Source organism: Bombina bombina, chromosome 4 (genome assembly GCF_027579735.1).
Source record: "Bombina bombina isolate aBomBom1 chromosome 4, aBomBom1.pri, whole genome shotgun sequence".
In the NCBI taxonomy this organism is placed as follows: Eukaryota; Metazoa; Chordata; class Amphibia; order Anura; family Bombinatoridae; genus Bombina; species Bombina bombina.
This window is the reverse complement of record NC_069502.1, coordinates 38,258,782-38,275,783: the sequence shown is the minus strand read 5'-3', so window position 1 is coordinate 38,275,783 and position 17,002 is coordinate 38,258,782. Positions and strand designations below refer to the sequence as shown.

The following is a 17,002-nucleotide window of genomic DNA, read 5'->3' as shown; positions in this document are numbered from 1 at the left end:
TGTGATTGGTACTGTATGTGTGAATGGCACGATATGTGTGAATAGTACGTTATGTGTGAATGGTACTGTATGTGTGAATGGTACGGTATGTGTGATTGGTACTGTATTTGTGAATGGTACTGTATGTGTGATTGGTACTGTATGTGTGAATGGTACGGTATGCGTGAATGGTATGTGTGAATGGTACTGTATATGTGAATGGTACGGTGTGTGTGATTGGTACTGTATGTGTGAATAGTACTGTATGTGTGATTGGTACTGTATGTGTGAATGGTACTGTATGTGTGAATGGTACGGTATGTGTGAATGGTACTGTATGTGTGAATGGTACTGCATGTGTGAATGGTACTGTATGTGTGATTGGTACTGTATGTGTGATTGGTACTGTATGTGTGAATGGTACTGTATGTGTGAATGGTACTGTATGTGTGAATGGTACGGTATGTGTGAATGGTACTGTATGTGTGAATGGTACTGCATGTGTAAATGGTACTGTATGTGTGATTGGTACTGTGTGTGTGAATGGTACTGTGTGTGTGAATGGTACTGTATGTGTGATTGGTACTGCATGTGTGAATGATACGGTATGTGTGAATGGTACTGTATGTGTGAATGGTACTGTATGTGTGAATGGTATGGTATGTGTGAATGGTACTGTATGTGTGAATGGTACTGTATGTGTGAATGGTACGGTACGTGTGATTGGTACAGTATGTGTGAATGGTACAGTATGTGTGATTGGTACTGCATGTGTGAATGGTACTGTATGTGTGAATGGTACTGTATGTGTGAATGGTACGGTATGTGTGATTGGTACGGTATGTGTGAATAATACTGTATGTGTGAATGGTGCTGTATGTAGATGTATGTACTGAGTGTATGAATGGAGTATTGATGTAGAGATGAGCTCTTCCTTTTAATTTAATTTATCGGGTGAGTAATTCACCAAATTAAACTTCCTGGCTACTCATTCACCGTGGGGGCTAACGTCCCACATCAGAATTTCTTTTCTGCCTCTCCCCCTGCCCTAGTTCTGCCCCAACCAGGGTTTTAACCTTGTCAGTGTTCACCCAGGTGCTTCTGTGTGGAATGTGTTGACCTGCTGGTGGGACCAGGCGCAGCTCAGTCAGCTATAAAAGAGGACCCCTGGAACTGCTACATGTGTGGCCACAAGGGCATTTATGGCCTACTAAGGAGACGGGATGACTGGCCTTCCCGGCTGCAACTCTTCTTCGCCAATAATCATGACCAAGAATTTGTAAGTAGCTGTAGACCATAACTCATGAAACTCTGCAATAGTCTATCAAATTACAGATATATAATGTAATGTAGAGGGTTTGTGCACACAGCTCTTATTTTCTTTCCAATGGAATGGAGAGTCCACGAATCCATTTCAATTACTTGTGGGAATTCAACTCCTGGCCAGCAGGAGGAGGCAAAGAACATCCCAGCAGAGCTGTTAAGTGTCACTCCCATTACCCATAATCCCCAGTCATTATTTGCCTTTATCATCAGGAGGATGTGCAAAGATGGTGTCTGAAGATATTTAATCCTTTAATGGGTACTTTTCCCTGCAAGCAAGGATTGCGGCTATGCTGTGTCCATGTTATTCTCTTTGGTAAGAGTAATGGTAGCTTTTAGCAGTTAGAAGACATTGAGGTGGTCTTTGCTTAAAGGGACACTGTAGCCAAAAAAAATCTTTTGTGATTCAGATAGAGCATGCAATTTTAAGCAACTTTCTAATTTACTCCTATTATCAAATTGTCTTAATTTTCTTATGTTTATTTGAAAAGCAAGAATGTAAGTTTAGATGCCGGCCCATTTTAGATAATAACCTGGGTTGTCCTTGCTGATTGGACAGCACCTTTAAACAAGTGCTGTCCATGGTTCTGAACCCACAATTTGCTGGCTCCTTAGCTGAGATGCCTTCTTTTCAAATAAAGATTGCAAGAGAATGAAGAAAAATTGATTATAGAAGTAAATTAGAAAGTTGCTTACAATTGCATGCTCTATCTGAATCATGAAAGAAAAAATTTGGGTTCAGTGTCCCTTTAACTTCTAACATCAATCTACCCCTCTTATAGAAAACCAGGGTTGGTTACTCTGTTTTTCTTTTTCTACAGGTCCCTGTCAGAGGTTGATAAGTCTGTCACACCTAAGAAGCTATTCACTGCCCTGCAGCTGGATCCAATTCTAGGTTAGAAGAAACCAGCACTTTAGGGGTTAAACCTAAAGACTGGTTTGTTTAGTCAGTTTGCGCCGTTTTTCCTGTGTCGCGGTTTCTTTTTCTTCTACAAGATATGACGAGTCCACGGATTTCATCCTTACTTGTGGGATTTATCCTCCTGCTAACAGGAAGTGGCAAAGAGCACCACAGCAGAGCTGTATATATAGCTCCTCCCTTCCCTCCACCTCCAGTCATTCTCTTTGCCTGTGTTAGTAATAGGAAGAGGTAAAGTGAGGTGTTAGTTTTAGATTCTTCAACTAAGAAGTTTTTTATTTTAAAATGGTACCGGTGAATACTATTTTCCTCAGGGAGATATGGAATGAAGACATTTTTCTGCCCTGAGGTTGATGATCTTAGCAGATGTAACTAAGATCCATTTTGGTTCCCACAGAGCTTCTGAAGGTAGTGCAAGAGAAATCTTCAGTGTGGAGAACGGTGTCCTGCTACAAGCAGCATTGAGGTATGTTCAGTCTTTTATTTCTGAGGAGACTTGTTATATCAGAACTGGCTGACATTTTTCCCTGCATGGGAAGGGGTAAGCAGTAGACCTCTATCACTGAGGGTGTTACTGAAATTCCTGTGTTTTATACATATTGCTTTTAAGGTTGGCATATCTGTATTGGGGCTTGACACTGGAGAGGCAGCTTGACATATATATATATATATATATATATATATATATATATATATATATATATATATATATATATATATATATATATATATATATATATTATTTAAGGTCAGTAGGGCTGCAGTTTCTGGTTAAAGGATTATAAGTGCAGGGGACCACATGGCTTTCTTTTTCAAACCGCTTCCCATGCGGTTAGGCAGACTGTTGGGACGACGTCCATGATGGGCGGGGCCTATTTTGCGCTCTCAGACGCGCAGTTTTCTCTCTCTAAAAAGGCAGCATGCATTAGCTCCGGTGGGGCCTAAAGTTGTGTTCTGATCACCGGATCGTTGTCGAGTCATTTTTCAGTACCCCGAGGGCAGAGCTGCGGCGAGGTGCAGGGGTAATTTTTCACTGTTAAGATATATTTTTTTGAATTAAAATGTCTCTTAGAGGGTAATTTCACCTTTTACTTATAGGGTGCAATAATTTTTGGGACAATTGAATTATTATATTTCATTGTTTAGCGTTTTTAGACGTTTTAGTGCAGTTTGGGAAAATTTGTTGCGTTTTTTTATTTCTTAAAGGTGCAGTACATATTTTTCTAAAAGTTGTTTGAATCAATAAATGAGGTGATTTATGACTAATTGTGGCTATTGCTAGTCTGTTCAACATGTCTGACATTGAGGAAACTAATTGTTGTCTAGAAGCCATTGTGGAACCCCCTCTTACTTTGTGTACCTCTTGTACTGAAAGGGCCTTACAATGTAAAAAGCATATTTTATGTAAAGAAAGTGTGCCTAAGGATGATTCTCAGTCTGAAGAGAATCAGGATATGCCATCTAATTCTTCCCAAGTGTTACAACCTTTAACGCCCACACAAGCGACGCCAAGTTCCTCAAATGCGTCTAATTCTTTTACTCTGCATGATATGGCTGCAGTTATGTCAACTACCCTTACATAGGTATTATCTAAGTTACCAGTGTTACAGGGTAAATGTAGTAGGACAGGAATTAATGTGAATACTGAGTCCTCTGATGCTTTGTTGGCTATTTCCGATGTGCCCTCACAGGGCTCTGAGCTGGGGGTCAGGGAATTGTTGTCTGAGGGAGAACTTTCAGACCCAGGAAGTATGTTACCTCAGACAGATTCGGACGTCATGTCCTTTAAATTTAAGCTTGAACACCTCCGCCTGTAACTTCGGGAGGTTTTAGCGACTCTGGATGACTGTGACCCTGATGTTTTTCCGGTTCCTAAAATAATTTCGGAAATTATAAAGAAGGAATGGGACAGACCGGGTATACCGTTCTCTCCTCCTAATTTCAAGAAAATGTATCCCATATCAGACACCATTCGGGACTCTTGGCAGACTCTCCCTAAGGTGGAGGGAGCTATATCTACCCTGGCTAAGCGTACAACTATTCCTATTGAGGACAGTTGTGCTTTCAAAGACCCTATGGATAAGAAGTTAGAGGGTCTTCTAAAGAAATTGTTTATGCATCAGGGTTTCCTTTTACAACCAACAGCTTGCATTATTCCAGTTACTACTGCAGCAGCTTTTTGGTTTGATGCTATAGAAGAGTCTCTGAAGGTTGAGACCCCTTTAGAGGACATTTTAGACAGAATTAGGGCTCTCAAGCTAGCTAATTCTTTTATTACAGATGCCGCCTTTCAAATTGCTAAACTGGAGGCGAAAAATGCAGGATTTGCCATTTTAGTGCGTAGAGCGTTATGGCTAAAATCGTGGTCTGCTGATGTGTCATCTAAATCAAAGCTCTTAGCTATTCCTTTCAAGGGTAAGTCCCTATTCGGGCCTGAGTTGAAGGAAATCATTTCTGATATTACTGGAGGTAAAGGTCCCACTCTACCTCAGGATAAGTCTGTTAAGATGAGGGGTAAACAAAATAATTTTCGTTCCTTTCAAAATTTTAAAGGAGTACCCTCTGCTTCCTCTTCCTCCACACCAGGAAGGGAATTTTGCTCAGGCCAAGTCCGTCTGGAGACCCAACCAGGCTTGGAACAAGGGTAAGCAACCCAAGAAGACCGTTGCTGCTACAAAGACAGCATGAAGGGACGACCCCCGATCCGGGTCCGGATCTAGTAGGGGGCAGACTTTCTTTACCCAGGCTTGGGTAAGAGATGTTCAGGACCCCTGGGCACTGGAAATAGTGACCAACGGGTATCAACTGGAATTCAAAAATGTTCTCCCAGGAGGGAGATCTCTTCTTTCACGGTTGTCTGTAAACCAGATAAAAAGAAAGGCGTTCTTACATTGTGTAAAAGACCTCTCTACTATGGGAGTAATTCGTCCCGTTCCAAGATTAGAACAGGGACAGGGATTTTACTCAAATCTTTTCGTGGTTCCCAAAAAAGAGAGAACGTTCAGACCTATTTTAGACCTCAAGAGTCAAAACAAGTTTCTCAGAGTTCCATCTTTCAAGATGGAGACCATCCGAACAATTTTACCATTGATCCAGGAGGGTCAATATATGACTACCGTGGACTTGAAGGATGCATACATTCATATTCCTATCCACAAGGATCATCATCAGTTCCTAAGGTTTGCCTTCCTGGACAAACATTTTCAGTTTGTGGCTCTTCCCTTCGGGTTGGCCACAGCACCCAGGATCTTCACGAAGGTTCTAGGGTCCCTTCTGGCGGTTCTCAGGCCGCCGTGTATAGTAGCGGTGCCTTTTCTGGATGATATTTTGATTCAGGCGTCAACGTATATATCTGACAAAGTCTCATACAGACACAGTGTTGTCCTTTCTGAGAACTCACGGATGGAAGGTGAACCTAGAAAAGAGTTCACTAATTCCACGGACAAGGGTTCCCTTCTTGGGAACTCTGATAGATTCTGTAGACATGAAAATATTTCTGACGGAGGTCAGAAAGTCAAAAATTCTAAATACATGCCGAGCCCTTCAGTCCAATCCTCGGCCATCAGTGGCTCAGTGTATGGAGGTAATTGGATTGATGGTGGCGGCAATGGACATCATTCCGTTTGCTGGTTTTCATCTCAGACCACTGCAACTGTGCATGCTCGGACAGTGGAATGGGGACTATGCAAATTTATCTCCTCCGATAAATTTGGATCAAGAGACCAGAGACTCTCTTCTTTGGTGGTTGTCGTCGCATCATCTGTCCCAGGGGACGTGTTTCTGCAGACCCTCGTGGGTGACAACGGACGCCAGCCTACTGGGCTGGGGTGCAGTCTGGAATTCCCTGAAGGCTCAGGGTGTATGGACTCAGGTGGAGTCTCTACTTCCAATCAATATTCTGGAATTGAGAGCAATATTCAATGCGCTTCAGGCATGGCCTCAGTTGGCTTCGGCCAAATTCATCAGATTCCAGTCGGACAACATCACGACTGTGGCTTACATAAATCATCAGGGGGGAACGAGGAGTTCCTTAGCGATGACAGAAGTATGCAAGATAATTTGATGGGCGGAGGCCCACTCTTGTTATCTGTCAGCAATCTACATCCCAGGAGTGGATAACTGGGAAGCGGATTTTTTAAGCCGATGGGGCAGACCGGAATTGGATCTGATGGCATCTCGACAGAATGCCAAGCTTCCAAGATACGGATCCAGGTCGAGGGATCCTCAGGCCGAACTGATAGATGCCTTGGCAGTGCCTTGGTCGTTCAGCGTAGCTTATGTGTTTCCACCGTTTCCTCTCCTTCCCCGCGTAATTGCTCGGATCAAACAGGAGAGAGCTTCAGTAATTCCACGCAGGACTTGGTATGCGGATCTAGTGGACATGTCCTCTCTGCCACCGTGGAAACTTCCATTGAGACAGGACCTTCTCATTCAAGGACCTTTCCAACATCCAAATCTAAATTCTCTGCAGCTGACTGCTTGGAGATTGAACGCTTCATTTTATCTAAGCGGGGATTCTCCGATTCGGTCATAGATACTTTGATCCAGGCACGTAAGCCTGTCACGAGAAAGATCTATCATAAGATATGGCGTAAATATCTTTTTTGGTGTGAATCCAAGGGCTACTAATGGAGCAAAGTTAGGATTCCCAGGATTCTGTCTTTTCTCCAAGAAGGATTGGAGAAAGGGTTATCAGCGAGTTCCTTAAAGGGACAGATTTCTGCTTTGTCAATTTTGCTACACAAACGTTTGGCAGATCTTCCAGATGTTCTGTCTTTTTGTCAGGCTCCAACCAGAATTAAGTCTGTGTTTAGACCAATTGCTCCACCCTGGAGTTTGAATTTAGTTCTTAGTGTTCTTCAAGGGGTTCCGTTTGAACCCATGCATTCCATAGATATTAAATTGTTATCTTGGAAAGTTTTGTTTTTGGTTGCTATTTCTTCTGCTCATAGAGTTTCTGAGCTTTCAGCGTTACAATATGACTCGCCTTATCTTATCTTTCATTCTGATAAGGTGGTTTTACGTACCAAACCTGGATTCCTTCCTAAGGTTGTTTCAAATAAGAATATTAATCAGGAAATTGTTGTTCCTTCTTTATGTCCTAATCCTTCTTCTAAGAAGGAGCGTCTGTTACATAACTTGGACGTGGTCCGTGCCTTCAAGTTTTACTTCAATCATCTTCATTATTTATAGTTTTTTTCTAGAAAGCGCAGGGGTCAGAAAGCTATGGCTACCTCTCTTTCTTTTTGGCTGAAGAGTATCATCTGCCTGGCAAATAAGGCTGCTGGACAGCAGCCTCCTGAAAGAATTACGGCTCATTCTACTAGGGCTGTGGTTTCCTCATGGGCATTTAAAAACAATGCTTCTGTTGAACAGATTTGCAAGGCTGCGACTTGGTCGTCTCTTCATACTTTTTCCAAATTTTCCAAATTTGATACTTTTGCTTCTTCTGAGGCTGGTTTTGGGAGAAAGGTTCTTCAAGCAGTGGTGCCTTCCATTTAGGTTCCTGTCTTGTTCCCTCCCTTTCATCCGGGTCCTGTAGCTTTGGTATTGTATCCAACAAGTAAGGATGAAATCCGTGGACTCGTCATATCTTTTAGAAGAAAAGTAAATTTATGCTTACCTGATAAATTAATTTCTTCTACGATATGACGAGTCCACGGCCCACCCTGTCATTTTTTAAGACAGATTTAGTTTATATTATATTTTTACAAACTTCAGTCACCTCTGCACCTTTGCTTTTTCCTTTCTCTTCCTAACTTCGGTCAAATGACTGGAGGTGGAGGGAAGGGAGGAGCTATATATACAGCTCTGCTGTGGTGCTCTTTGCCACTTCCTGTTAGCAGGATGATAAATCCCACAAGTAAGGATTAAATCCGTGGACTCGTCATATCGTAGAAGAAATTAATTTATCAGGTAAGCATTAATGTACTTTTTATGTTGCGGTCATGTGACCGGCCTCTGCGCTTCCGCTCCACAGCTGTCTCTATCAAGCCGACAGTTGAGCAGAGTCTTTGGTGAGCTGGATATTATAGCAGCTGTCTATTTAGCCGATCCAGATCTGTGTCTCTTAGGGTTATAGAGCCTTCAAATTATCATCTAGTGGGATATCTCTGCTGGCCACTGGAGTGGTGAGTCCTCAGCAGATCTGAGGGTTAGAGGTGCTAGTTAGTTTTGTATTATCCTTCTGGGATCCTAATTAGATTTTGTTTGTGGGTATACAGGATATTTTGGGGTCTTTTGTTAAAAGAATATTTAATTAATTGGACATTAATTTTGTTAGTTGGGACCAATTTCCTATCATTATGGACCCTGATGCAAACTTAAGTGTGTGATTTGAGAAATGTTTGTATTGCTTGGAGGCTCAAATTATTCCTCCTCTGTAGTTTTGCTCCTCATGCTTAAACAATATGCTTTTGTCTAAAAATAAAAATTCCCTCTCAGAGACATCTGTCTATCAGGATAATGTTGTCCGTGCCATGCCTCAGCTTTCCCCTCAAATGTCCCAAGCTTTAGCAGTTTCTAATGCAGTGCCCTGCGGTTCCTCTCAACAAATTCCTGGGTGTGTTTATTTACTAGGAGATTTTGCTGCGCAAATATCTACTGCGGTTTCTGCAGCCTTTCGTATAGCTGGCAAGAGAAAGAGGAAATCTAAGAATATATCTCATACAAAGAGTTCTGACTCCTCTAAGTCTGCGTTAGTAAGCCTTTCTCAGCTATCTGAGGAGGATCATTCCTCAGTGGCTTCTGAGGGTGAGATTTCAGACTCTGAGACTGTTGTCGCTAGTACAGCAGATCCAGAGGAGTTTAATATTAGATTTAAGCTGGAGCACCTCAGTTTACTTTTGAAGGAGGTCCTAGCCACCTTGGAGGACTCAGACACAACTGCCACTGAGACTCCTAATAAGTCTAATAAAGTTGACAGAGTATTTGATGTCGTACCTACATCTGTAGAGGTTTTCCCGGTCCCAGACTGTATGTCCGACATTATAGCTCAGGAATGGGAGAAGCCCAGGATCCCTTTTTCCCCGTCCCCTGTTTTTAAGAAAATGTTTCCTGTTGCTAAGGTACCTAAGGTAGAGGGGGCTATATCCACTCTAGCCAAGAGAACAACTATTCCCCTTGAGGATAGTTCCTCATTCAAGGACCCTATGGATAAGAAGCTGGAAACTTACTTAAGAAAGATGTACATTCATAAGGGTTTACAATGGCAACCAGTTGCTAGTATTGCTTTGGTTGCAGGTGCAGCTTCTTATTGGTGCGACCCCTTTTCTGACCTAATTTCAGAGGAAACTACCATTGAGGAGATCCAGGATAGGATCAAAGTTCTAAAACTGGCTAATACTTTTATCTGTGAGGCCAGCATGTAAGTTGTTAGGCTAGGAGACAAAATTTCTAGCTTTGCGGTTCTAGCTCGCCGAGCTCTGTGTCTCAAATCTTGGTCTACGGATGTTACATCCAAGTCCAAACTTCTGTCTTTACCTTTTTTTAGGGCCAGACTTTATTTGGTCCTGGTCCCTGGCCGAGATTATTTCCAAAATTACTGGTGGAAAGGGATCTTTGCTACCTCAAGACAAGAAGGCTAGACCTAATGGTTGCCAGAATTCTAACTTTCATTCCTTTCATAACTTCAAAGGACAAAAGTCTTCCTCCTCTTCTTCCAAGCCGGAGCAATCCAGGAGTTCTTGGAAGTCCAGTCAACCTTGGTGTAATGCTCGTGGGATATTCCTCTATCAGACCAAACTTGTCCAGTAGTCTTCTTATCCCGGCGTCAAGTGGAACAATAGGAAATATCCCAGAACAGAGAGAGTTTATAAAATGAGGTAAGTAGTAGGCAGGGTAGTCCTTCACGGCAATAAGATGAAGGTAAAGAATGGTGAAGACAGGCAGAGTCCGGCAACAGGAAGGCAATCCAGCAGAAAAGCAGTTCAAGGGTAAACCAATAGAATAGCCAGGAACAGGCAAGTATCAGCAACAAAGGATATCCAGCAGTATCACAGTTCAGGGGTTAAAGGGACACTGAACCCATATTTTTTATTTCATGATTCAGATAGAGCATGAAATTTTAAGCAACTTTCTAATTTACTCCTATTATCAATTTTTGTCGTTCTCTTGCTATCTTTATTTTAAAAGCAGGAATGTAAATCTTAGCAGCCAGCCCATTTTAGGTTCAGCACCATGGATAGCGCTGGTTTATTGGAGGCTTACATCTACCCACCAATAAGCAAGCATAACCCGGAATCTCAAACCAAAAATGCGCCGGCTCCTATGCATCACATTCCTGCTTTTTTTAAAAAGATAGCAAGAGATCGGAGAAAAATAGATAATAGGAGTAAATTAGAAAGTTGTTTAAAATTGCATGCTCTATCTGAATCATGAAAGAAAAAATTTGGTTTCAGTGTCCCTTTAACCAATAGAATAGTCAAGAACAGATAAGTATCAGCAACAAAGGATATCCAGCAGTATCATAGTTCAGGGGTAAACCAATAGAATGGTCAGACAGGCAGGGTTCAGTATCAATTAGGCAATCCAGCATTTCATGGGTTAAGCAAGCAGAGTGGTCAGACAGGCAGAGTTCAGTATCAATTAGGCAATCCAGCATTTCAGGGGTTAAGCAAGCAGAGTGGTCAGACAGGCAGAGTTCAGTATCAGTTAGGCAATCCAGCAATTCAAGTACACAGCACCCAGGAGCACACAAAGTAACACCTATACTTGGGCAGAGAATGTAAGTAACTAAGGTACTTACATAGGTGTAGATTCGCGCCAAGGAGGAGACAGCTGATCCGGAACGGCATCGGAAGACCTGGCGTGCGGTGATGACGTCATCACCGAGGGCAGAAGAAACTGCCAATTCCATGGCAACGGCTATGGTAACCGGAGGAAAGACAACAGCGTCTGTGGCAACGGCCACAAGAGACAAGCGGCTTAACACTTGGAATAATTGGAAACAATCCTCTGATTCTAAATCAGATTGAATGGGCTGCCCCAGATCCAGTCCTGGATCAAGTAGGGGACAGGCTTTCTTTCGACAGGCTTGTATCCAAGATGTCCAAGATCCTTGGGCTGTGGAGGTAGTATCTCAGGGATACAGGATAGGGTTCAAGTCTTGTCCCCCCAGGGGCAGATTTATCCTGTCAAGATTATCTGCAAACCAGGTGAAGAGAGAGGCCTTCTTAAATTGTGTAAAGGACCTATTTTCCATTGGTAGTGATTGTCCTAGTCCCTTTAGCGGAACAGGGTCAGGGATTCTATTCAAACCTTTTTGTGGTTCCCAAAAAGGAGGGATCTTTCCGACCAATATTGGACCTCAAGTGTCTCAACAAATTTCTCAGGGTTCCGTCCTTCAAAATGGAGACTATACATTCCATTCTACCCTTCATTCAGGAGGGTCAGTTTATGACTACCATAGACCTGAAGGACGCGTATATTCATGTTCCTATTCACAGGGAACTTCACCAATTCCTGCGGTTTGCTTTTCTAGACAAACACTTCCAATTTGTTGGCCTTCCCTTCGGCCTTGCCACGGCTCCTCGGATCTTTACAAAGGTCTTAGGGGCCCTTTTGGCAATGGTTAGATGTCAGGGGATAGCAGTGGCGCCATACCTGGACGACATCTTGGTTCAAGCGCCATCTTTTCATTTAGTAGAATCTCACACAGAATCTCTGTTGTCTATTCTACGTTCCCATGGGTGGAAATTAAACCTGGAAAAGAGTTCCTTGGTACCAGACACCAGGGTGTGCTTTTTGGGACGATCATAGATTCTCTGTCCATAAAGATTTTCCTGACGGATGTCAGAAAATCCAAAATGCTTGCTTCTTGTCTTTCACTTTAGTCCTCAATTCGTCCATCAGTGGCTCAGTTTATGGAAGTAATTGGTCTTATGGTTGTTCCGTGGACATTATTCCTTGTGCCTGTTTCTTTCTGAGACCTCTACAGTTATGTATGCTCAGACAATCGAACGGAGACCACTCAGATCTCTCACAGAGGATAGTTTTAGACCCCCTAATGAGAGACTCTCTATCCTGGTGGATTTCTCATGACCATCTGTCTCAGGAAACATGCTTTCTGAGACCATCCTGCCTGGGTGATTGTGACTACAGATGCCAGCCTGTCAGACTGGGGAGCAGTGTGGGGTTCTTTAAAGGCTCAGGGCCTTTGGACTCGAGAAGAGTCTTCTCTCCGAATAAATATTCTAGAGTTGAGAGCAATCTTCAATGCCCTAACAGCTTGGCCTCAATTACGTTTGGTCCGGTTTATCAGATTCCAGTCGGACAACATCACCTCGGTGGCGTATATCAACCACCAGGGAGGAACCCGGAGTTCCTTAGCTCTGAAGGAGGTGAATCTCATTCTTCAGTGGGCGGAGTCTCACGATTGTCTTCTCTCTGCCATCCTCATCCCAGGGGTGGACAACTGGGAATCGGATTTTCTGAGCAGGCAGACCTTTCACCCCGGGGAGTGGTCTCTCCATCCGGAGGTATTCACAATGATAACCCTGAGGTGGGGGGTTCTGGAGTTGGATCTGATGGCGACTCGTCTAAACGCCAAGCTTCCAAGGTACGGGTCAAGATAAAGAGATCTACAAGCAGTTCTGATCGACCCTTTGGCGGTCCCTTGGGACTTCGGTCTTGCGTACCTGTTTCCTCCGTTTGCTCTCCTTCCTCGAGTTATTGCTCGTATCAAACAGGAGAGGGCATCAGTGATTCAAATAGCTCCTGTCTGGCCCCGCAGGATCTGGTTTGCGGATCTGGTGAAGATGTCATCTCTTCCCCCTTTAAGGTTGCCTTTGAGGAAGGACCTTCTACTTCAGGATCCCTTCCTCCACCCAAATCTAGATTCTCTGAAGCTGACTGCTTGGAGATTTAACGCCTAGTCTTAGCTAAGCAAGGTTTTTCTGAGAAAATCATTAATACCATGCTTCAGGCTCATAAACCTGTTACTCACAAGATTTACCATAAGGTATGGCGTAAATGCCTTTATTGGTGCGTATTGATGGGTTTCTCTTGGAGTCGGGTGAGGATTCCCTGCATTTTGTCCTTTCTTCAGGAGGGCCTCTGAAGTCAGTACTCTGAAGGGTCAGATCTCTGCACTGATCTATTCTTTTACACAAACATCTGGCAGATCTGCCAGATGTTCAATCTTTTGTGCAGACCTTGGTTAGAATCAGGCCTGTGTTTAAACCTGTTGTTCCCCCTTGGAGCCTTAATCTTGTTCTTAAAGTACTGCAGCTGGCTCAGTTTGAGCCTATGCATGCAGTTTAAGTTGTTATCTTGGAAAGTTTTTTTTCTCCTTGCTATTTCTTCTGCAGTGTGATTCCCCTTACCTTATTTTTTATGCGGATAAGGCGGTTCTTCGTACGAGGTTGGGATTTCTTCCCAAGGTAGTATCAGATGGCAATATCAATCAGAAAATTATTGTTCCTTCATTTTGTCTTAATCCTTCTCAGAAGGAACGCCTGTTGCATAACCTGGATGTTGTGCGTGTTTTAAAATTTTACCTTCAAGCAACTAAACATTTTCAGCAATCAACTGCCCTGAGTCCACGGATTTCATCCTTACTTATGGGATATCGCCTCCTGGTCAGCAGGAGGAGGCAAAGAGCTCCACAGCAGAGCTGGATAAATAGCTCCTCCCCCCCCCCAACCCAGTCATTCTCTTTGCCTGTGTTAGTGATAGGAAGAGGTAAATTGAGGTGTTTAGTTTAGATTCTTCAATCAAGATTTTTTTATTTTTAAATGGTGCCAATGTGTACTAATTTACTATAGAGCAGCCTCTGAAGTTATAGCCTTCTAGTTATGGGAACTAGTGGGGTTTTAGCCTTGCTACACCTCCCATTATTGTGCTGCTCTGGTGTGCTGGTCTTAGAGAAATTTAACTGAGACCCCTCTATCTTCACAGGACCTCAGGAGGAAGAGTGGACCTCTTGACACTGTGAGTTTCTCCAACATTGGTGTGTCCGGTCCACGGCGTCATCCTTACTTGTGGGAATATCTCTTCCCCAACAGGAAATGGCAAAGAGTCCCAGCAAAGCTGGCCATATAGTCCCTCCTAGGCTCCGCCCACCCCAGTCATTCTCTTTGCCGTTGCACAGGTAACATCTCCACGGAGATGGTTAAGAGTTTGTGGTGTTTAGTTGTAGTTTTTTATTCGACTATCAAGAGTTTGTTATTTTAAAATAGTGCTGGTATGTACTATTTACTCTGAAACAGAAAAGGATGAAGAATTCTGTTTGTGAGAGGAGGATGATTTTAGCAGACAGTAACTAAAATCGATTGCTGTTTCCACATAGGACTGTTGAGATGAAGTAACTTCAGTTGGGGGAAACAGTTAGCAGACTTTTCTGCTTAAGGTATGACTAGCCATATTTCTAACAAGACTGTGTAATGCTGGAAGGCTGTCATTTCCCCTCATGGGGACCGGTAAGTCATTTTCTTAGTCTCAAACAGAATAAAGGGCTTAATATGGGCTATAAAACTGGTAGACACTTTTATGGGCTAAATCGATTGCTTTATTTGGAAATTTTATACATGTTTATGCTGATAATTCACACTTATAAACTTGGGGAACGTTTTTTAACGTCAGGCACTATGTTAGACACCTTTTCCAGTCAGGAAGGGCCTTCCCAGTTGTAGGCTGAGCCTCATTTTCGCGCCATTACTGCGCAGTTGTTTTTGAGAGCAAGACATGCAGATGCATGTGTGAGGACCTGATAGTAGTTGGAAAAGTTCCCAAAAGGCGTCATTTGGTATCGTATTCCCCTCTGGGCTTGGTAAAGTCACAGCAAAGGCTGTAGCTGGGACTGTATAGGGGTTAAATCTGTAACCGGCTCCGGTTTCGTTATTTTAAGGGTTAAAGCTCTGAAATTTGGTGTGCAATACTTTTAATGCTTTAAGACACTGTGGTGAAATTTTGGTAAATTTTGAACAATTCCTTCATATTTTTTCACATATTCAGTAATAAAGTGTGCTCTGTTTAAAATTTAAAGAGACAGTAACGTTTTTGTTTTAAAACGGTTTTTGTGCTTTATTGACAAGTTTAAGCCTGTTTAACATGTCTGTGCCTTCAGATAAGCTATGTTCTATATGTATGAAAGCCAATGTGTCTCCCCCTTCAAAATTGTGTGATAATTGTGCCATAGCGTCCAAACAAAGTAAGGACAGTACTGCCACAGATAATGAAATTGCCCAAGATAATTCCTCAGATGAAGGGAGTAGACATGGTTCTACATCATCTCCTTCTGTGTCTACGCCAGTTTTGCCCACGCAGGAGGCCCCTAGTACTTCTAGCGCGCCAATGCTTATTACCATGCAACAATTGACGGCTGTAATGGATAACATAGCAAATATTTTATCCAAAATGCCTGCATATCAGAGAAAGCGCGATTGCTCTGTTTTAAACACTGAAGAGCAGGAGGGCGCTGATGATAATGGTTCTGTCATACCCTCACACCAATCTGAAGGGGCCATGAGGGAGGTTTTGTCAGATGGGGAAATTTCAGATTCAGGAAAAATTTCCCAACAGGCTGAACCTGATGTAGTGACATTTAAATTTAAGTTAGAACATCTCCGCGCACTGCTTAAGGAGGTGTTATCTACTCTGGATGATTGTGACAACTTGGTCATTCCAGAAAAATTATGCAAGATGGACAAGTTCCTAGAGGTTCCGGTGCACCCCGACGCTTTTCCTATACCCAAGCGGGTGGCGGACATAGTGAATAAGGAGTGGGAGAAGCCCGGCATACCTTTTGTTCCCCCTCCTATATTTAAGAAATTATTTCCTATGGTCGACCCCAGAAAGGACTTATGGCAGACAGTCCCTAAGGTCGAGGGGGCAGTTTCTACTCTAAACAAGCGCACTACTATTCCTATCGAGGACAGTTGTGCTTTCACAGATCCTATGGATAAAAAATTGGAAGGTTTGCTTAAAAAGATTTTTGTACAGCAAGGTTACCTTCTACAACCCATTTCGTGCATTGTTCCTGTCACCACAGCAGCGTGGTTCTGGTTCGAGGAACTAGAAAAGTCGCTCAGTAGAGAGACTCCATATGAGGAGGTTATGGACAGAGTTCACGCACTTAAGTTGGCTAACTCTTTTATTTTAGATGCTGCTTTGCAATTAGCTAGATTGGCGGCAAAAAATTCAGGGTTTGCAATTGTGGCGCGCAGAGCGCTTTGGCTAAAGTCTTGGTCAGTGGATGTATCATCCAAGACAAAATTGCTTAACATCCCCTTCAAGGGTAAAACTCTCTTTGGACCAGAATTGAAAGAGATTATCTCAGACACCACTGGGGGAAAGGGTCACGCCCTCCCACAAGATAGGCCTTTCAAGGCCAAAAATAAGTCTAATTTTCGTTCCTTTCGTAATTTCAGGAACGGACCGGGCTCTAATTCTGCATCCTCTAAGCAAGAGGGTAATACCTCACAGTCCAAACCAGCCTGGAAACCGATGCAAGGCTGGAACAAGGGTAAGCAGGCCAAGAAGCCTGCCGCTGCTAACAAAACAGCATGAAGGAGTAGCCCCCGATCCGGGACCGGATCTAGTGGGGGGCAGACTCTCTCTCTTTGCTCAGGCTTGGGCAAGAGATGTTCAGGATCCCTGGACGCTAGAAATAGTTTCTCAGGGTTATCTTCTGGAATTCAAGGAACTACCCCCAAGGGGAAGGTTCCACATGTCTCACTTATCCTCAAACCAAATAAAGAGACAGGCGTTCTTACATTGTGTAGAAGACCTGTTAAAGATGGGAGTGATACACCCCGTTCCAATGACAGAACAAGGAATGGG

General features: G+C 43.1%; 1 protein-coding gene across 2 annotated transcripts in view; it reads left to right on the top strand.

Annotated features, from left to right (window-relative positions):
- LOC128655877 (DNA (cytosine-5)-methyltransferase 3A) overlaps positions 1-17,002 on the top strand; it is an 877,286-nt gene that overhangs the window by 750,541 nt on the left and 109,743 nt on the right. For both annotated transcript variants that reach the window (XM_053709465.1, XM_053709464.1), the window contains exon 15: positions 1,075-1,258. In XM_053709465.1, the coding sequence (XP_053565440.1) occupies positions 1,075-1,258 (184 nt within the window). The remainder of the gene's footprint in view (positions 1-1,074; positions 1,259-17,002) is intronic.